General features: G+C 60.6%; 4 protein-coding genes across 4 annotated transcripts; all 4 read left to right on the forward strand.

Moving 5' to 3' along the window:
* Positions 1–860: 860 nt before the first annotated feature.
* Positions 861–1,631, forward strand: LMXM_24_0350 (conserved hypothetical protein; the record flags this gene model as incomplete). Its single annotated transcript, XM_003875797.1, has 1 exon — positions 861–1,631. The coding sequence occupies one exon, from the start codon at positions 861–863 to the stop codon at positions 1,629–1,631; it is 771 nt and encodes a 256-aa protein (XP_003875846.1).
* A 2,735-nt stretch (positions 1,632–4,366) lies between these two features.
* Positions 4,367–5,779, forward strand: LMXM_24_0360 (putative UDP-galactose transporter; the record flags this gene model as incomplete). Its single annotated transcript, XM_003875798.1, has 1 exon — positions 4,367–5,779. The coding sequence occupies one exon, from the start codon at positions 4,367–4,369 to the stop codon at positions 5,777–5,779; it is 1,413 nt and encodes a 470-aa protein (XP_003875847.1).
* Positions 5,780–11,217: 5,438 nt separating this feature from the next.
* LMXM_24_0365 (putative CMP-sialic acid transporter) lies at positions 11,218–12,573 on the forward strand (the record flags this gene model as incomplete). The annotated part of the gene is made up of 1 exon (XM_003875799.1): positions 11,218–12,573. One exon carries the CDS (start codon positions 11,218–11,220, stop codon positions 12,571–12,573), a length of 1,356 nt encoding a protein of 451 aa, XP_003875848.1.
* A 4,986-nt stretch (positions 12,574–17,559) lies between these two features.
* Positions 17,560–18,855, forward strand: LMXM_24_0370 (putative aspartate aminotransferase; the record flags this gene model as incomplete). The annotated part of the gene is made up of 1 exon (XM_003875800.1): positions 17,560–18,855. The coding sequence occupies one exon, from the start codon at positions 17,560–17,562 to the stop codon at positions 18,853–18,855; it is 1,296 nt and encodes a 431-aa protein (XP_003875849.1).
* Positions 18,856–21,097: the final 2,242 nt, after the last annotated feature.

Here is a 21,097-nt window from a genome sequence, read left to right on the forward strand (position 1 = left end):
GCAGGGGCCGTGCACCCGTGACTGAGCCGGCGCACATTGCTGTAACGTGCGCGTGTGTGTGTGCCGCTGCTTCGCACGACGCCGATGGTGGGGCCTGTGGCAGGGCTGGTCGGTGGAGGGGTGGTGGTAGTCAGTGTGTCGTGTGGCAGGGAAAGGGACTTGGTCCATATAAAGTCAAGGAAATAAATGCGTTCACCGTTGCCCGTCACATTCTCTCTCACACTCGACGACCGTCGCCCGCGCTGAGCCGTTCAGTGTATGATCAAGAGGAGGGACGGAGGGGCGGGGGGGGGCGGAGTTTTCGATTCTGTCCGAACATGTGCGCCCTCTTGTCGCCGCCGCTCCCCACCCCCATCCGTCTGTTGCCTCCATGGGGCGGGGGCTCACTGGTGCAGGTCGACTTCTTCACGCCACAGGTGCAGCAAAGACAACACCCCCCCCCCACAAATACATATACATGTATATGTATGTAATAATCATAAAGGCAGGAAGGGAAGCGGCATCGATGGGCGTGCCGTCGTGTCGCGTGCACCGAAGTCTGACACTCCGCCCTCTGCACTTGTGTACATCGCTCTCTTTTTAGCGCAGAGGGCAGCAGGACGGGTACGCGCTCTGCGCCACTGGTACACGTGCAGGGACTGCAGTCGTGGTGACAACCCGAGTATGCCTCTCTCCCTTCCTTTTCCTGCTTCTCTTCGCGGTGTCGCTTACTTGCCTGGCCTGCGGCGGCGGCTCCGACTGAGCAGCGTACCAGCACATTGGGAGGTTCACCGCCTCTCGTGTTTCTTGCGCTTCCTCTGCGACCTCACCCTCGAAGGCACACGCATGTAGGCGTGTGTCTCTAAACACGGGGGCATATCATGGAGGTGTACGTGCACACACTGCGACTGCGCGTGCGAGATGCAGCCCATTTGTGCTGGACGGCAGCCTTCCCGTCAGATCGTCCGTCGGGTGTCTATTCGGTCTATACGTGTATCATCAACGGCAGCCTGCTGGCCTGGAGCTTTGCCGTAGTGCTTTCGCACCCGTGCGAAACGGTGGCGGGGCGGTGGGTGTACGCGGGCATGGCGCACTGCTTCATCAATATGATTTTCGCTGTCTTGGTAGTGGTGCTGACGAGACGGCAGATCGCCGCCGGCATTCCAGAAGAGATGTCACAGTGGCTCGTGTGTTTCTCTAACCCTCTCATCGCGGTGTACTCGCTGTACGTAGTGTGGGAGATTTTATGGATAATCGCGGTCGGACAGTTTTCCGACGGCAATCCCCACACCACCTGCTCCTCGCACCTGAGCGTGCAAGTTGCCTTCCTGGTGTTCTACCTGCTGGTCGGCTTTTTTCTCTTCTACAGCACGCTCATCACGGAGCGGTGGCGCCGACCGAGGTGGCGGCGCCTCGCGGCGATGCGCCACGACTACCTTCACCGCACACGCAGCCGGTATACCGTTCGCTGGAACGATGAGTACACTTCCGTCGACGGCGACGGGGAGCCTGTAGACCTGGACCGGGTAGGGATGTCGCCTCTTGACGCCACAGAGCGCACCACCACACTGGATTACGCGAGTATCACGGATGACTCGACGACGGCGGCGGGCGATGGGCGGTACCGCGATAGTCGCGATGCACGCGGCTGAAGGCGAGCAGGTAGATAACGCCTGCGTATCCATGCACGCAGGCTGGCGTGTCTTAGCGACTCCGCCCTCCCCCTCTCCCCGTAGAGCAGTGCCCTGGAGCCCTTCTTTCTCTGCCGATGCAGTAAAGATGTCGGCGTGTTTACGCCTACACAAAATCTGTGCGTAGATGCATTGGTGGCCGCCCCACCACACACCCTTCTAGCTTTCAGCTCGCACCTCCTGCCCGTACTCTTTCGTCCACTGTCTCTTGTTCGACTTGAGGACGCGGCCGCGCCTTTTCTCTTCTTGTTGCTGCTTCCGCAAGCTTAGAAGCGCGCCGAGAAGTGCTGAGGAGGGAGTACACAAGCTCACCCACACGAAGGCAGAAGAGCGAGAGCGAGCACGCTCAGTGCATCTGATTCTTTATCGCTTTGTCGGCCTGTGAAGACCTTGCTCCTGTACCTCCTGCTGCTGTCCACACACGCCCTGTCCTGCGCAAGCGTGTCGTGTAAAGAGATGCCTGCGCCAGAGCTCACTATCTTGGGCGACGGAGGCTGTGCTGCGTGACAAGCCTCTCTGCCGTATTGTTGGTATTGGTGCACTCGTCACCAGTGTCGCTGCCCGGTCGGCTGTGTTCCACCCACCCACCCACCCACTCATCCCCATCCACCCCACCACGCGCGCGCATACTCACGTGTGTGTGTGCACACAGCTCCGCACTCTCCTCCTCCTCGCAAGCACCTCATTATCGCCCGTGCTGCGTCGGGCCTGCAACTTGACGAGTGGTCTACGACGTTATCTTGGCTGTGGGCGCGCCCGTGCATGTGTGCGATGTTCCCTTTTGGACTCGCCTCTTCGCTCGCACAGGCACCGGTACACATATTCCATCGTCAAGAACCGTGGCGGCCAAGGAGGCGATGAGAGCGACGACGAGAAGTCGCTCGTCAGCGACAGGTCGGATGGGAGGTTGTCTTCGAACGGCCCGTGTCCGATCGCGTGGGCGTGGAGGTGTGCAGATCCAGCACATCCTTGCTGTGCTGCGCGCTATCTTTCGAAACACTGTGCTCAGCTTCGGCATTCAGTGGTTGATCAAGGACTAACGGCCAGACTACTCGAAGCTGGGTCGCGCGCGGTCGCCCTGGTGAGGTGAGGCGGGTGATCAAGAACCGTGCGTGAGGCGCATGAGGGGCGGGGCAGCGGCCCTTCGTCAAGAGATGAGGCTCTGGCGTCTCTAGCTGCTGCTACATCCTCCAGTAGTCAGAGGCAGACATGGCTTGGCTTGCTGGCAAGTTATGCCGAGGGCGCACATGAGACCTCTTTTGGCATCGCCTGTGTGCAGCTCCTCTGCGTGCCACACCGTCCGCGGGGGAGGGAAAAAAAACATGTCGCTGACGTCCTCGCTCACTCGCTTTCCTTCTCTCTCAAACACGGACTGCCTCCAAAATCCTCCAACCCTTCCGTCCACGTCCGTGTTCACCCCGAGCACGAAATGCATGTCTCGCCCCCACGCCTGTGGCGCCTCCTTCTAGCTCGTCCTTGACAACGTACCGGTGACCAATACGAGGGTGGTTTCCCTCCCTTGTGCGCAGCAGCCGCGCACGTGCACCAACGCATTGCTTCCCGGTGGGCTGCGGGTGCACCCCCCCCCCTCCCCCAGACGAAGAAATGCCGGCGGCAAGTCCCCCGCGTGGCGGAGCTCCCTCGCTCGCCGTGGGCCGAGGGTGCGGCACAGGCAGACATCAAGCCAGGTGCGGCCGCACCGCCCCCTAGCCACCATGCACGCATCGGTGCAGCGACAGGAGGCTGCGGCCCCCTTGCTTGCTGCCATCGCGCTGAATGTGGCGCCGCGGAGCTGGGGCATGCCCCGCGACGCGGACAACTTGACCAGCCACGACGCAGAGGGCCACGCGTGGTCGGTGCTTAGGGGCTGGCGCACCCTCCTCGCGGCGCGCTTGGCCACCATTCGTGGCGCTGCGGGCCCGCCGCGCGCGCCTCATGTCCGCCTGTCTTTGGCCGCCGTGAGCTGGCGCACGACGGCGACGCTGACGAGCTTGCGACGTCTGCACCGCCAGAAGAGCCAACGCCAAGCCGACACTCCCTGTCACGCGCACGACAGACGCGGTCCGCCTATATCGAGGCGCACCGTCCACACGTGAGCCTCTGCCTGGCGACGAGCAGCGCGCCAGGCGCATGGCCCGATTCGACGGCAGACGGTTCGTCCGAGACGCCCAGGATGTGGCTGTGGGGCGGCCGCAGAGGTGGCGCGCTGTGGTCGCGTGTCTGCGTCCGTTGGATGCGCTGTGCGCGGTGGCAGAGTGTACGGATGGAAGAGCAGCTGTATTTGTTTGGTGTGCCACAGTGCGCAAGGGTCGCGCTGCCCGCCCTTGCCGCGCCTCTCGCTGTTCTCGCCCCTCCCCGCCCCCATCGCGAGCCGAGCCCCTAACGCACCACTTTGTCTGTTAGTCGCCCCAGAATATGGCGCATGCATATACGGCGCCAAGCGTCCGAAGGGTCTCCAAGGCCACCCGCGTGAAGCGGCACCGCCGAATGCGGGTCGATGCGACGGGTGTCTTCCCCTCCCCTCCTCGTGTCCGCGCAAACGGCGTGTCTCGCCTGCACCTCCCCACACGCTCTCCCCCTCAACGCCTCTCTCGCCCTCCACCGCCCACGCCTGCTCTGACGAATCTCTCAAGAAACATTTCGTCTGCCGCTCCTCCCGCTCTAGGACGTCACACCACCACCACTGCAGCGTCGACATGGCCAGCTTTCCTTCGCCACTGTGGGTGCGGCGCTACGTGCTCAACTTCAATGCCATGGCGCTGGTGCTGCTCGCGGTGCAGAACGCCGGTTTTATAATCTTGATGGGATACATTCAGCAGCGGATTGCAGCTTCTAATCGGGAGGCAGCACACGCAGGGATGAGGCCGCTAAAAGCATTTGCCGGGTCTCATTTCATGGCCACCGGCGAGATCCTAAAGCTCGTCATCTCCATTGCCTGGTGCAGCGTTCATGTCCTGCTCGAGATGCAGAAAGACGCCGAGTCACCACCGCTCCTCCATGGCAGCAGCGACGGTACGAGCAAGGCAGCCAAGTCGTCTGAAGCGAGCATCTTCCTCATACGTGATGAAGACGCGTCTGTCAGCTCGTCCTTAGAGAACTGGTCATCATCTCAAGGGCCCACGCCAATCTACGTCAGTGGTTGTGAGACACTGCAGGCGAGCAAGAAGCTAACGAAGGATCTGGAAGTGGCGTTAGGGGGGGCTGCTGAACCAACGGCAACTACGGTCCCGCTGCGGGTTCTGTTTGCCCGAAGGAGGTTCGCCGGTGTATTTCTGAGCCGCATGCGCCATGCCATCGGGCTGGACCACAAGTACAAGGAGACACTGCTCATGATTGTGCCCGCCATCGTCTACGCTATCCAGGGGCTGCTGCTCATCTACTCCCTGAAGCTGTTGGACCCGACCGTGTTTCAGGTCCTGTACCAGGTGCGCATCCTCTTCCTGGCGGTGATGATGCGGGTCGTGCTGGACTTCCGTCTCTCGCCGATCCGGTGGGGCGCGCTGGTGGCGCTGATGTTTGGCATCACGCTGGCACAGATGGGTGCGCAGAGCGCGCGAGCGGATATAACAACCAGTAAGGCAGACGACGCTGCACGATCAGAGATGGAGAACGCTGCGGCGACCGAAAAGACCTCCAGCACGTGGTCAATGGAGGGTACGCTGGCTGCGCTCGCTGGCGGCTTCCTGAGCGCGTTCTCCGGTGTATTCATGGAGTTCGTGGTGAAGAAGCGCGGCAGCCAGTTTCACCTGTCGGCGCGCAACACCCATCTCGCGTTCTTCTCCGTCGTGTACTTCTTCATTGTGTTCCTGTGCGAGATCTTTCAGCCGGAAGAGGGGGCGGGCGGGGTTGATGAGTTCGCAAGCACGTTCTTCGACGGCTTCACCGGGCTGGTGTGGTTCCTGGTGGTGCTGCAGGCAATTGGCGGGATTCTTGTGGCTCTGGTGGTGCGCTACTGCGACAACATCGTCAAGTCGTTCTCGACGGCGTTCGCGATTGTGCTGAGCGGCACGGCGTCCGTGTATCTGTTCCACACGCCGCTGAACGGGTCGTTTCTGATGGGCTCCCTCCTTGTGCTCACCTCCATCACCATGTACACTATGAGTGAGTGAAGGCAGCTCAGGGGGACCCCACACTGTAGGGGAGTCTGTTCGTGGGCTCATGTGCATGTACATGTACATTGTGTGTGTGTGTCTTGCGGTGGGAATACGGAGGCTCCTTCTCTGCAGTGTAATGCGCGTTGCAGTGCTCTACGTGGACGCCTGGCGAATGTAAAGAGGAAAAACAAATGGCTGCGCATCGTTGCATCTGTGCTCTTTGTGTGTGTGTGTCGTCTGTCTCCGGCAAGCTGTCTCTCTCTCTCTCTCTCGCTCCCTGATAGCGCGCCGTCGCCGTTTCAGGCGTCATGTGCCTGCGTGCGTACGTGCGTGACATCGCCGTTGGCGCGGTGCGTTGGGTGCGCGAGGGGGAGACTGTGAATGACGACAAGTCGTGAGGAGCGTGTCGTTTTTCTTCGTATTCATTACGCTTTCTTACTCTCTGGAGTCTTAGCTCAGCTCCCTCCCCCCTCCCCGCCTCCCACGCAGCGCTATTCAGCACCAACCCACTCGCTCTTTGTGTCCCTCTGTATGCATGTCTGGTGGTGGTATCTAAGAATGTGCGCGTGAACGGAGGCCGTTTATTTTTATTCCTATTTTGCGCGTGTGTATCTGTGTGCAGTACCTCCGGCTCCACGCCCACTCGCTCCTCTCTCTCCGTGTTTGTTGTTGCCCTCGGTGCCGTTGTTTTCGCTGTTTCGACTGCTCCACGTGTTGGATGCGCTCGCATCCATACCACTGCTTCCTGATCACCGGCGCGCCGATTTGGCTCGTGTGTGTGCGTGTTGCCTGACGCGCACCTCTCTCTCTCCCTCGTGGATATGTTGCGCACGTGTCGGGGACGCTGCGTAGGGCAAACAGACCAACGCACACACACACACACACGCACACGCACGCATCACTTTTAGCGCTGCTCTGTGTGGAGTTATTCGCTATTTGATTCGGCATGCGAGGAGGAGGAGGAGGGAGGGGGGCTGCTTTCCGCGGTTGACTGTCGATGTAGGGCCTCCCTCCCTCTCCCCCCATCCCTCCCCTCACGCCCTTCACGTTTTCCTTCTATTTTGTTTTTTTTTGTGTGTGTGTGTGTGTGTGTGTGTGTGTGTGTGTGTATGGCTTCTTGCTGGAAATGGGCGTCTTCTCCGTCTCGGCATTTTTCCGGCATCGCGGATTTTACCGCTGCCGCTCGCTTTCCCAATGTATGCGTATCTCTCTCAATACGCTCGCCCCCCCCTTCCCCCCTTCTCCCCCTCCTCCCCCACCCCCACCCCCCGCCCGCCCAACAATGCGAGGGCATCGCCTTCATCTCATCTCCAGCCGCCTTGTTCCGTATTTTGTCTTGTTCTCGTGGACGTTTGTCTCTTTTCTTTCACTCTCAGATGGTGTCGGGGGGAGGGAGAAGGGCATCTCAGCGTGGTAGTCGGAGTGTAGCATCCACTCTGTGTGTGGGGGGTGGGAGGGAGGGGAGGGCCATGCAGCCGCTGCCGCGGAGCCGAAAAGACTCGCGGCCGTCGTCATTTTTGGACCAGCTCACTACGAGTCGTGCCGGCGGTTCAAGATACATATATATCTATCTTCCTTTTTTTTCGTGCTTTAGCGATGTTGCTGTTGTGCTGAACGTGATCCTGGTCCTCGCCCGCCCTGCACGCACTGCAATCGCCGTGGGCTGGTCGACGTTGCGCGGTGTTGATCGGCCCGCCTCCTTGAAGCATCCTCGATACAGGCCTGTGCTCTGCAAGCGAGGCATTCCATACGGACACCCCCTGCAAGGCGTTTGATCCCCTCTGGTGGTCACCATGGCGGTGTAGCGATGGAGGAGACGCACCGCTGTTGCGTCTCGGGGCGCACACCGCAGGACAGGGATACGGCTTTGTGCCCTCTCCTCGGTCTCAGAGACTTGGTTGCCGCAGTGGCGGTCTGACTTTGCGGCGGTGACCTTACTAGACGCAGGGAGTTCTCGATGAGATGCCAAGCAATGTCGCAGCCACTCCTCACACTTTCGGGACGGACACCGGCCCGCACCACCCGCTGTGGAGTACGGAAAGACGACCCGGCCGAGCTGAGGCCACCGCTAAAAAAAAGAAACTGGGCCAGTCACAACTACGTGACATGCACAGGCGCTAACGACACCTCGGCATGGCCCAGCGCAGACGGGGCCCCGGAGACGGCACCCTGGCGCTCGTCTGCCTCATGTAAGATTGTGTCCCCGTCATCACGGAGCAGAATGGCCAGTGTGTGGTCGCGCTCACTGTCCGCTTCGGGGAGAGATATGGCCCGGTGCCCCCATTGATGGCTGGCACCCCAGTGTGCTCCTTTCCCCAAGCGAACTGAAAACGACACCGCGCCGTGGTTGGCAAGTCAGTCCGAAAAGACCGTGCCCACCACAGCCGCAGAGAAGTGAAGATTCGCGAGTATCACGGCGCCGTGCTGACCTCCACAACAAGGACAAGCCGAAAGCGCGCCGGGGAGGGACGGTGAATCGACCATGCAGCCGCACCCACCGCCACCACACCCCACATACGCAAGCTACGTAGTATCCCGCTAGGATAAGGCAGGTTTGATGTCTATACTAGTAGCGAAGACCGCCAGAAAAGGCCGCTCTCCTGGTGAAGCCGTCTATAGCTGAGGCGACTGGAAGTCGCTCGTGAGAAGGCAGTCCCGCGCGTCGCCAGGGCATTGCCCTCTCTGGCATATGGCCATCAGCGAGCTTGAACGGGGAGTTTTTTGGGAGGATGGATAGAGCCCCACAGCGCCCTCACCTCCAGCAGCTTTCCATCGCGGGCAAGCATCCAGGCTGTCCATGTCCGCACACGCACCGCACAAACCAGCAGTGAGACAGGACGACCGCCACTTCAGTGCGAGAGAGCAGGCCAACGGACTGCTGACGATGCGCCAACAAAGGTTCAAGCGACATCCGGCAGCCCCGCCACCCCCCCCCGTGTGCCACCGAGACCTCGGCGCCACGCCTTTCAAACCTCTTAGGACGAGGGGTGAGCGCATGGTGGGCTTGATGAAGCTCACTGCGGCTCCGCCCCGGGCGTGACGACGCTCTCTGTGACAACGTCAAGGTCCTACCAGTACACGGCAAGAGAGCTCAGGTAAAGGTCTTTACGAGAGCGCTGCCGCCCCCTGCAGTCCTCCTAGACGGATAGAGTGGCCCATGGGGTCCTTCCTATGACCACACATGCCTGGTGATGATCCTACGTCCTCCGGCCCCTGTGACCCTGACCCTAACCCTAACCCTTGGAAGTTACTGGAGCGACTGGTCTCGCGATGACTGCGCGACCATCGGGAAAGCAGGCTTTAACCATAGCACTCTGGCTTCCGCCCTCACAGCTCCACCGTGGACGCTGTGGACTCGCCTATTCGCAGAGTATAACGGCGCCAGTCAGGACCCAAGACAGGAGCAGTGCTCGCGGACTTCGCTCTCGCGTTCGACCCGCTAGAACGCGGTCGCTTTCGTGGCGCTGGAAAAGTGCAGCATAAAGTCCCTACTTTGTCCGCGAGATCATAGATCCCGTGGACGATTGTCGCACCCGTGTTCGCCTTCGCAAGACAAGAGCGGTGATGGCCAAGCTTGCACGCCGAGTCCCAGAAGGGTGAGCTGTATGCCCCTGTCTTCATTGTAGCGGGCTCGCTGGGTGTGAAGCTCAGCAAAATCCCCGGGCCGCACCACGCTGTCTGCGCGGATGACCTCACACTCCCGGCACTCTCTACAGACATGGTTGCCATATAAGCCATGCGGCAGTGTGCCCCGCGGAAGAGAGAACGCTGGAAACTGGAGCGGTTTGCGGAGCTGAGTGCGCACCCGAAACAAGGCGCGCCCTCCTCGGCGTAGACGCCCAGCCGGTGCGCTGCGTTGCCGACACGGTGCATAAATGGCCGAAATAAATACAGCGACTGCGCCTCGACCTGCCAAAGGGAGGGCGGGTTGCCTCCGCCCGTTCTACATGGCACCTTCCGCATTGACATTTCTCTACGGCACCACCGCTTGGTGCGACAGTGCTCGCTAAACGCCGCGCAAGCCCTCTTGAGCACCTTCGAACCGGGGCAGTCGCAGTCATAGCTGGCACCACCAAAGACACGCAGCGAACAGCAACACCTCATCGAGGAGGCCCATCTACGGAGCTTCAACTCCATCGTTGCTCTTCGCCGAACCCGTCCTTATCCCTACGCCGTCGCACAGGGTGTCGAGTTTGCGCATTCAGCAAATGATGCGCACACGCTGGATGACGGTGATGTCACAGTGTTTTGCAAGGTACCACACGGGTGTGCAAGCATCGACCCAGTGCGGTGCCGCGCACGTGCACCAACGCATTGCTTCCCGGTGGGCTGCGGGTGCACCCCCCCCTCCCCCAGACGAAGAAATGCCGGCGGCAAGTCCCCCGCGTGGCGGAGCTCCCTCGCTCGCCGTGGGCCGAGGGTGCGGCACAGGCAGACATCAAGCCAGGTGCGGCCGCACCGCCCCCTAGCCACCATGCACGCATCGGTGCAGCGACAGGAGGCTGCGGCCCCCTTGCTTGCTGCCATCGCGCTGAATGTGGCGCCGCGGAGCTGGGGCATGCCCCGCGACGCGGACAACTTGACCAGCCACGACGCAGAGGGCCACGCGTGGTCGGTGCTTAGAGGCTGGCGCACCCTCCTCGCGGCGCGCTTGGCCACCATTCGTGGCGCTGCGGGCCCGCCGCGCGCGCCTCATGTCCGCCTGTCTTTGGCTGCCGTGAGCTGGCGCACGACGGCGACGCTGACGAGCTTGCGACGTCTGCACCGCCAGAAGAGCCAACGCCAAGCCGACACTCCCTGTCACGCGCACGACAGACGCGGTCCGCCTATATCGAGGCGCACCGTCCACACGTGAGCCTCTGCCTGGCGACGAGCAGCGCGCCAGGCGCATGGCCCGATTCGACGGCAGACGGTTCGTCCGAGACGCCCAGGATGTGGCTGTGGGGCGGCCGCAGAGGTGGCGCGCTGTGGTCGCGTGTCTGCGTCCGTTGGATGCGCTGTGCGCGATGGCAGAGTGTACGGATGGAAGAGCAGCTGTGTTTGTTTGGTGTGCCACAGTGCGCAAGGGTCGCGCTGCCCGCCCTTGCCGCGCCTCTCGCTGTTCTCGCCCCTCCCCGCCCCCATCGCGAGCCGAGCCCCTAACGCACCACTTTGTCTGTTAGTCGCCCCAGAATATGACGCATGCATATACGGCGCCAAGCGTCCGAAGGGTCTAAGGCCACCCGCGTGAAGCGGCACCGCCGAATGCGGGTCGATGCGACGGGTGTCTTCCCCTCCCCTCCCCGTGTCTGCGCAAACGGCGTGTCTCGCCTGCACCTCCCCACACGCTCTCCCCCTCAACGCCTCTCTCGCCCTCCACCGCCCACGCCTGCTCTGACGAATCTCTCAAGAAACATTTCGTCTGCCGCTCCTCCCGCTCTAGGACGTCACACCACCACCACTGCAGCGTCGACATGGCCAGCTTTCCTTCGCCACTGTGGGTGCGGCGCTACGTGCTCAACTTCAATGCCATGGCGCTGGTGCTGCTCGCGGTGCAGAACGCTGGATATCTGGTCTTGATAAGCTATTCACAGCAGCAGGGGAAAGAGTACCCGCTGGCTGCTGGCGGTGTAGAAACGGACGAGGAGGAGGTGCGTACGGTCACCTTCAAGGCTTCGCACTTTCTCGCCACGACGGAGTTGGTGAAGCTCTTTCTATCTCTCCTGTGGTGCGCCCTGGACGAGGCGCGGGCAATGCAACAGGAGCGCTGTTCTGCCGACGCAGTCACCACACCAACGGCGGCGTTGCTAGTTGAGGGTTCCGGGCGGAGCAATATCGCGACATTTGCCGAGACACCCAAATCGATCGCGGATGCGTCGTGTCAGCTCTCGCACAATCTCGACGACGTCATAGAGGACATGGATGCCGAATCCCCCGATCACGCCGTCCCGCTGCGGGTTCTGTTTGCCCGAAGGAGGTTCGCCGGTGTATTTCTGAGCCGCATGCGCCATGCCATCGGGCTGGACCACAAGTACAAGGAGACACTGCTCATGATTGTGCCCGCCATCGTCTACGCTATCCAGGGGCTGCTGCTCATCTACTCCCTGAAGCTGTTGGACCCGACCGTGTTTCAGGTCCTGTACCAGGTGCGCATCCTCTTCCTGGCGGTGATGATGCGGGTCGTGCTGGACTTCCGTCTCTCGCCGATCCGGTGGGGCGCGCTGGTGGCGCTGATGTTTGGCATCACGCTGGCACAGATGGGTGCGCAGAGCGCGCGAGCGGATATAACAACCAGTAAGGCAGACGACGCTGCACGATCAGAGATGGAGAACGCTGCGGCGACCGAAAAGACCTCCAGCACGTGGTCAATGGAGGGTACGCTGGCTGCGCTCGCTGGCGGCTTCCTGAGCGCGTTCTCCGGTGTATTCATGGAGTTCGTGGTGAAGAAGCGCGGCAGCCAGTTTCACCTGTCGGCGCGCAACACCCATCTCGCGTTCTTCTCCGTCGTGTACTTCTTCATTGTGTTCCTGTGCGAGATCTTTCAGCCGGAAGAGGGGGCGGGCGGGGTTGATGAGTTCGCAAGCACGTTCTTCGACGGCTTCACCGGGCTGGTGTGGTTCCTGGTGGTGCTGCAGGCAATTGGCGGGATTCTTGTGGCTCTGGTGGTGCGCTACTGCGACAACATCGTCAAGTCGTTCTCGACGGCGTTCGCGATTGTGCTGAGCGGCACGGCGTCCGTGTATCTGTTCCACACGCCGCTGAACGGGTCGTTTCTGATGGGCTCCCTCCTTGTGCTCACCTCCACCACCATGTACGCCCTCAAGAAGTAACAGCTCCTCGAGCTGAGCGACGGATAGGGGAGGGGAGACGCATCAGTGTTTCTCAGTGGGCGGTAGCCCTACTTGCATGTGTTGATGCAGCGCCCGTGTTGTTGTGTGCATGCGGAAAGCTCAGTTACTCCTGAAGCGGGGTGCGCACACAACTCAGCGCGCAGTATCACAGGGTCCAGCTCACACCCACTCTCTCTGTAGGGGGAGCCTAGCGGCCCCTCAACCTCTGTCTCTGCCAATGCCGAGCCACCTCTGGTCGCGACAGGGTCTGGCGCCTGTGGCACAGGGAGGCCAGTGCGATGCTGTGCCGCTGCTGATGTCCGCGGTCAGGTCCTGGGGGAGGAAGGGGGGGCGGCGCTGCGTCGGTGCCTCCTGCTGCAGCGCCCACGCTTGTGCCATCTGTGTGATGGGCAGTGCGTGTGCGTGACCCGAGCGTATCTCGCCTGGACCCCACCGCCCATTTGGTGGGGAGGGTGAGTGTCATCCCGAGGAACATAGCAGGTCGCCACCTGCGGACCGGGTATGGTGGGGGTAGGGCTTGAGGCAGGGGCCGTGCACCCGTGACTGAGCCGGCGCACATTGCTGTAACGTGCGCGTGTGTGTGCCGCTGCCTCGCACGACGCCGATGGTGGGGCCTGTGGCAGGGCTGTTGATAGGAGGTCGCAGCTGGAGTGTAGCGGGAACCCCTTTCACGGAAGGGGCGCGTTGAAGAGCCGAAGTTGGCTCACAAGCCGTCACGTGCGATAGGTGTTTGCTACGCACGCCTCACGTGGTGCGTGTATGGCGGCGGGTTGCATTGGTGCAGACGTGTCTGCGCAACATCCTGCAAGGCAGCCGTGCGTTCTTGGTAGGTGGAGGGTGACACTGTGTGGGCGGGGGGTACTCAAGGGCACAGTGTCTGGCCACGGATTCTCGCTTCCTGCGTCAGGGTTGTCGTTGAATTCCCCCCTCCCCACCCCGACTCTTCGCGTGGAGGAGGGAGGAGGGGGGGGGCAGACAGTGGCCTTGTCGAAGGGGAGAGACTCTGTCGTGGTGTAGCGATGTGCGACTGCTTGCTCGCTTGCTTAACATGTTCTCCCTCTGTTCGGTGTTTCTTCTGCCATTTCTTATGTTAAAGTGTTTCATTTATCTTTTGTTTTCATGTGTATGCGTCGCGGGCGTGCAGGCCGCATGGCCGACATCCCCCTTCCATGTCGTGCACCTCCCTCCCCCCGCCCTTCCATCGTTTGTGTGTGTTTTCGAGTGAGCCCCACGCATCTCTCCTCGCCTACGTTTTGTTTCTCTCTCCTGTGTGCATAGAGGCCACAGGGTTGGCGGCGGCGGCGGCGACGGCGGCGGAAGAGGCCCGGTGTATCGCGCGCTTCTCCGCAAGGGGAAGCTAATCGTGTCAAAGAAGAGTGCAGGAGGGAGGAAGCGGATGCTGCTTTACCATATCAGCGTAGGTCGACAGACAGCCTGCCCTCCTCTGCACACACGCACAGGTAGGCATTCCCAGGCGGCAGGCCCTCTGTTGCGCGCTCTCGATGGGCGGCCTGCGCCGTAAGTGTGTGCGTGCATGGAGGGGAATGCACCGCGGGTAGGTATTAAGGGAAGGCGAGTAGAGGTGGTAGAAGAGGTCCTTCATCTTGTGGCTTTCTGGGTGAGGTTCGCCATGGGCGGGGCTTCCTCCCCTCCCCTCCCCCCAATCGATACAACTGCATTCGATACCCTGATACCCTCTCAGCACCGGTGCCGCATTGACATCTATACGCAGTCACTGTCGAACTTGTCGCTGCGTGCAGGTGTGCTGCGCTGCCATTGGTGTTCGCAGCGAACCTGTTTGGTTGGTTGGTTGGTCTCATCTCCCATCTTCTGCGTACAGGAGTACCGGTATAAACACTTGTCTCGTGAGTGTGTGTGCTCGTGTAGGCGTGCTCATAGACCATGCTGGATACGGATTACGTGATCCGACACAGAGATATGTCCTGTGTGTGTGGGCGTGTCCGTGGTTGCTGGTGGCGCCAGCTCGCCCTCTTCCAACATTTTCTCCCCCCTCGCGCACATATATATCGGCTTCGGGTGCCTCTACACATCTGTCCAAACGGTGAGCGGCAAAAGAATGGGCAGTAGCTCAACGGAGGGCACCTCGACATGCCGCATCCCCCCGCGAGTCTAGAGCGTGCTGCGCGGCTTGAAAACTCATTTTGAACAAGGATCCGTCAAAACGGAACACGAAAACGCACGTTTACATCAAGGAAGACGCCAAGACCGGGCCAAGGGCCAGTCCGGGTTGTGGGCGCGGCAGCCGGATGGGAACACATAGATGGAATTTGGTACCTTCTCCCCTCCCCTCCCCTCCCTTTTATGTATGCCGTTATGCCGGCAATACATGTCTGGCGAAAGTGGGTGAGGCGTTGTGGTCCCTCCCCACACAATTCGAACGCCAACACAGTCTCCCATAGGTATGTACGTATATGTATAACGCCCCTCTCTCCTCCCCCTTAGCCGTGCATGTCCATCTATCTATATGTACATGTAGCTTCTGTATAAGTGTTTCGGTGTCTGTGTGTGTGTGTGTGGGTGTGTCGGTGGTGGGTGTTATTCTTCATCTTTTCCCGCCCGCCCTCCCTCCTCCCCTCCCCGCTTCTCGATATATCTTTTTTCTTGGATACGCCCCATAAGACGGGGCGTTCCTGTTAATGCATCCCGTGTTTCCCTCCCCTTCCCCCTCCCCTTCCCCCCTCTCTCTCTCTTCCACCTCCTCCCCCCTCCCCCCACCCACATACACAGACACATACTCATCTTCTTATCTCGTTGCCGTTGCTTCTTCAGTCACAGGGAGCTGAGTGATGAGCGTGCGCAAAGACCAGCTCTCTTGTTGTTGCTTCCTTGTGTTGTCCTTGCACGACACGACACGGCATTTGTAGGGGAACGTTATGCGCTGCGCTGGTGACACCCACGTGCTGCTGCAAAGCACTTCACCCCGCCGTGTCCCACCATGCTGTACTGTACCTTCCCAGGCTCATCATTTCTCAGTGTAGCCTCATTCCCTTTTAGTGCCATTGGCATCTTCCTCTGCATTGTGCTGCAGTTCACGTGCCGGGATGCGGCTTGTCCGTTGAACCTTTTTTGTTTTTAGTTTTGAGGCACGAGGCATACCGGCAACTCACTTCGCCCCTCCCCCCTCTAGTGGCTTGGAGCGGGTGGCACTGTCTATACGGACTGCGCGACAAGAGGACTCCCACCAATATGTGTAAGCTCACTCGCGACGGTTCAAGAGATGTTTTACGGCCCGTCGTTCAAGCAGCGTCATGGCTGTGCATGCTCTCTCCCAGAAACAGACGATAGTGAAGTTGTGCTCGACCAGTGCCCCGGCGGCTTTACTCCCGTCACCGCTTAGTGGGACGCGTTTTGCAGACCTGGCCAAAGCTCCACCTGAAGGATCCATGGAGACCGGCGAGCGTAGTAATAAGACGCGGCGGAATGTGTGCGCCGAGATATAGATGGCGGAGTGCGGAAAAGCGCATGCGGCTGGCCCGGGACCGCCGGCAAGGAGCCCGTCACGGTCTCCTCACTCCCTCACCCCCTCTTCTACTTGGACGCGTTGACACCCCTGCTCTTCTTATGTCCGCCTTGCCACCCCTAGACACACAAACACGCTGGATTCATAGAACGCCTCGGCCTTCTCGCACCTTCGCGTAGGGCCGCTCTCCCTCCTGCGCTCCTTCCCCTCTCCTCAGCTTTCTCCCGCGTATCCACTCTTCCATATCAACACATACCCTCACGCTTCGTCGTGGGTGCGCGGCAGGAGCACTCGGGCTGACACAGGTGAACCATCCCATCACAATGCCGTGTCCTCTACCCCACCCACCACCACCCCCCGCCCCCGAAACATGGCGGTGCAGAGGAAGAGAAGGAAGAAAGGCCTGAGAACATCTCCGTCACCCTTGCGCACTGCACACTCATCACCGCCGTCGACGACAACGACGAGAACGTTCACGTAAGCGTCCGCGCAGATGCTCCGTGTAACAAACCGTAAGCTGAGAAACAGAAGAAAAACGATGCGGGCACTCGCGAACGTCTTTTTTGTTTGTTTTCGCGTCGTCAAAACTTTCGTGTTTTTTGTTGTTGTTTCAGCTTCCCCCTGCTGCCGTGAGGTAGCCTGGCACAGTGTAGTGCCGCGGAGAGGGCATGGCAAGAACGGAAAAACCACACACACACACACACACACACACGCACACGACTGCCGCCTCTTTCATCTCCTCTCTTGCGTTCTTGTCCTTCTCCTATTCCTTTTCTGTGTTTCAAGCGAGACGTGTCAGCCCTCCTCCTCCTCCTCCCCTTTCCTCCTCGACGCTTCTGTACAAACGCACCTCTGTTGTCGCTCTGCTTGCTCGCATTGAGAACCGAACTCTGGCTGTCGCTCCTCTGCCGCACCTCACGTCCGCTGCACCCCCGTTTCTTCTCTCTCCATGAAGTGGTGCACCACCACTTCGATTCCCTGTCAGGTAGCGTTGGCCTTCTCGTCCTTGCCAGCCATCTCTCCTCTGCTGCCACAATCAAAAAGTCGCAGATACACGCATTGCCTGAGCCACAATGTCTGCCTGTCTGTCTCTCTCTCTCGGCGAACCTCCCATTCAACTCGTACCCCTAACTCTGTCCTCCGCTGCTGCCGTCCGCCCGCTCGCCACCCAGCCCAACTTTTCCTTCGCCATGTGGAAGGTTGTTCGAGTTTCGCTGTCGCGCATGGCTGCACCTCTGTTGTTTCCTGCGGGCGTGCGTGCTCGCGCGTGTGTTGTCCTTTGGTGGGGATTTGTGTCTCCCCTCTCGGCCCCCTCCCCATCCTCCATCTCCCTCCCCCACACCGCCCTCCCTCCTGCCTCCTCGCCTCGTTCTTTAGGTGCACCCATACACCCACACACCCACACACACACATCACAGCCCGTACACACCCACACGTCCATACATCCAGCACATACGTGCATTCAATAAGCCGTTTGCCCGCATATGCTTCGCCACCTGTGCTCTTCTGCCGTCGTGGCCAGCAGTGCTGGCCTGGCTCCGGTCAGCTGCCGCCGCGCTGGGTCGACGAGCTACTTCTCGGGCGTGCCGCGCGCGCCTCCAGATGCCATCATGGGCATTGCTGCGGACTTCGCCAAAGACATGTGTCCAAACAAGGTGAACCTTTGCATCGGAGTCTACCGTGATGAGCAGAACAAGCCCTTTGTGCTGGAGTCTGTGCGCAAGGCAATGTCGCACATTGTAGAGCGCGACATGCAGATGGACTACGCACCCATCGCGGGTCTGCCATCCTTCGTGAATAGCGTGCAGCGACTATGCTTTGGAAAACCGATGCTGGACGTTCAAGGGGACCGCATCGCCTCGGCGCAGACTCTTAGTGGCACCGGTGCCCTACACCTTGGCGTGCAGCTACTGCAGCGCTCCTCTGGTGGCTCCGGCACCGCGACGCTGCACATCCCGAGCCCCTCCTACCCGAATCACCTGAATATCCTGCAGCATCTAAACTTTGAGGCCAGCTATTACCCGTACTACGACCTGAAGACGCATCGCTTGAGCATCGATGCGATGCTCAACTATCTGCGCCAGCTGCCCGCCGGCTCCGTCGTCCTGCTGCACGCCTGCGCGCACAACCCGACTGGGTGCGACCCCACGCCAGAGGAATGGCAGCAGATTGTAGCCGTCATGCACCGCAGCGATCTCATTCCGTTTGTCGACATGGCATACCAGGGTTTTGCAACGGGCGACATCGAGCGCGATGCCTACGTCCTGCGCGCGTTGAATCAGCAAGAGGTCCCCACGTACCTGGTGGCCCAGTCGTTGGCAAAGAGCTTTGGTCTCTACGGGCATCGCACTGGCGCCCTGCACATCCGCTGCACCACGCAGAAGGAGAAGGTGAATGTCCTGTCGCAGCTGCAGTCGACGATTCGCGCCACGTACAGCAACCCTCCCATCTTCGGTGCTCGCATCGCAGACGAGATTTTGCGGACCCCGCAGCTGCGCGAGTTGTGGAAGTCGGAGCTGAACCAGATGTCGAGCCGACTGCAGGATGTTCGGCACCGTCTAGTGGCCCAGCTGCGTGCCTGTGGTTCGACACGCGACTGGGAGTACCTCGAGAAGGGTGTAGGTATGATGTCGCTGACGGGGCTGACGGAGGAGCAGGTGATGGCGCTGCAGCAGAAGTACAGCGTCTACCTGACGCGCAACGGTCGCATCGCATTTTCTGGACTGAGCTCCGAAAATGTGGCCTACGTCGCCCAGTCCATCCACGATGTGTCCCAGTAGACGATGGACAGGTGCGGAGTGCGTTGCTGATGTTGTCCCTTTCCGTGCCAACAGCAGGCTGCGTCGGTGCGCATGTGTTCTCTCTCTCTCGTCCACTGCTCCAGAGGAGACCAGCACACGCGCTACCTGTGCGGGGCCTCAGTATCGGACTGCAAGCGCAAAATGCGTCACCACAGCTCTGTTGAGCGGTGCAGCTCCACCCCCTTGCCCCATCCCGCCCTGTGCGCTCTTCTTTCCTTCGGGTCGTCCGAGACCCGCTCCTGGGCATCTCCATCCACCGAGTTGTGCGGTGCCGCACATGAGGAGGCGCCCACATGCGGGTGTTGGCAGACGTGCACCCGCACAGCGCTGAGAACGTGCGAGTGGGAGGGAAGGCGCCGACGTAGCGGGCGACGGAGCACACAAACGGTGAAAAGGAGCGGAACGGCGCGAAGGCAGCAAAACACGAAGCAAGTGTCGCACCGCCGCCCGAAACGACTTGCACAGATGCGGTGCGGTGAGAACACAAGGCAACCCCCACTCCCCCCCCCCATCCCACCACCACCACCACCTCCCCTCCCAACACCCGGGAGTGGCGACGAACATGTCTGCGTGCGCGCCTGTTGCCGTACACAAAGGCATGTAAGCGCTTTTTATGGGTTAAGAGAGGGTTCGACTGCGAAACCAGCCGATCCTCCTCCGGAAGAAAACGAGCAGCCGCTGAGTCGTAGGGTGTTCGGATGCGGCGCTCCACCGCTGTGGTGCCGGAACGCAGATGAAGGCACGCATGCGCATACTCAAATCGCAGCGGCGCCTTCCCACGTGCCGCCGCAGTGGTGCCCTCCCTCGCCCCACACCCCACCTCACTCCTGCCGGCGGAAGAAGAAGCGAATGCCCAGCAAGCCCGGCCCATGGGCGTCGACGTCGCGCAGGTGGACTTATCTCTGCTCGTGCTCGTCAACACTAGGCTATTGGCTCCTTGCCCCCCTCCCTCCTCTCCCCCCCCCCCTACGCCCCGTAAAACCCACCCTGGAACTGCGAAGAGGCCTTCGTGGTTTCGATAGCTAATGTATCTTGTGCATGTCTCTCTGTCTCTGTGTGTGTGTGTGTGTGCCCGCGTCATTGATGCACGTGAGGTGCGCAGCGGGAGCCGGTGGCGGCCCATGATGGATATCTTGTTTTGTGGGGGTTCTAGGATTGCGAGGCGTCAAGGGCCACCGCCCCTCCTCTGCCTCCCTTCCCTCCGTATACCTCGAACCCCGTTGACTGAGCTCACGGCACGCCATGCCACACATACACAGACACGCGCGACACTCCCTTTGGTTACTTGCTCAGGTGTGTCGACGTAGGTGTGGCTGAAGGGAAGAGGAAGGAAGGGTATGCTTTTTCTGGGTCACATATCCATTCCCCTGAAACCAACCGCACGGCTTGCACCGCGCTCCCATCCATGAGGATGGGAGGGTGGAGAGAATGGGTCGTCGATGACTGCAAGCGTTCCACGACTGCAGCAACTAGAGAAGGAGGGAAAAGAAAAATGACAGAACAGACCTAGAAGAGCGTCAACACAAAGTCATTGCTGCACGGCGCGCCCATCCGTTTGTGTGTGTGCGAACCGCCTCCAAAACACAGGAGGTGGGGAGAGCGAGAGAAGGGAAAGGGGGCGGGTCTCCCCACTCCTTCTCACGTCACCACACACCCGTGCTCACTATGTCAGGCGGCCCGTCTCGGCTTGCTCGTAGCATCTCCCATACGGCGTGGGGTCTTGTTCAGAGGTCCGCCGTGCACCTGTGTGCGTGACGTCTGTATAGGTCTTTCCCCCATGAGGGCACTGAAGAAGTCGCCCGTGCGTTCGTGTCACACATAAGGCGGTGCCCTCCATGGCTTTCTCTCCCTCCCTCCCTCCGGGCCACCTCTATCCCTTCCCTCAGCGCACACACGTGCGCACGCACACGCACACACACGCACGCGTCTTCGACCGGCATCCCCTCCGGCAGCGAGGGCTGCACCGTCCCGAACTGAACTGGCACAGCAGCGTAACGCAAGGCTCCACGAGGAGGCGTTGAGGGGCCAGTGGAAGAGACGACGAGCCCGACAAAGACGTTGTCCGCGCCCTCGCCCTGCCCAGGAGCGTGCTGGTCATACTTTGCTCTCCAACTCCGACTCCCTGCCTCGTGTCTGCTTGCGAAATACTTGGCATCTGGGGTATCGTCTGCCCACTTCTTGCTGTTGCTGCTGCGTGCTTGCTCCCTGACGGCGGGCCGCG

The sequence above is a fragment of the Leishmania mexicana genome, chromosome 24 (genome assembly GCF_000234665.1).
Source record: "Leishmania mexicana MHOM/GT/2001/U1103 complete genome, chromosome 24".
Taxonomy (NCBI): domain Eukaryota; phylum Euglenozoa; class Kinetoplastea; order Trypanosomatida; family Trypanosomatidae; genus Leishmania; species Leishmania mexicana.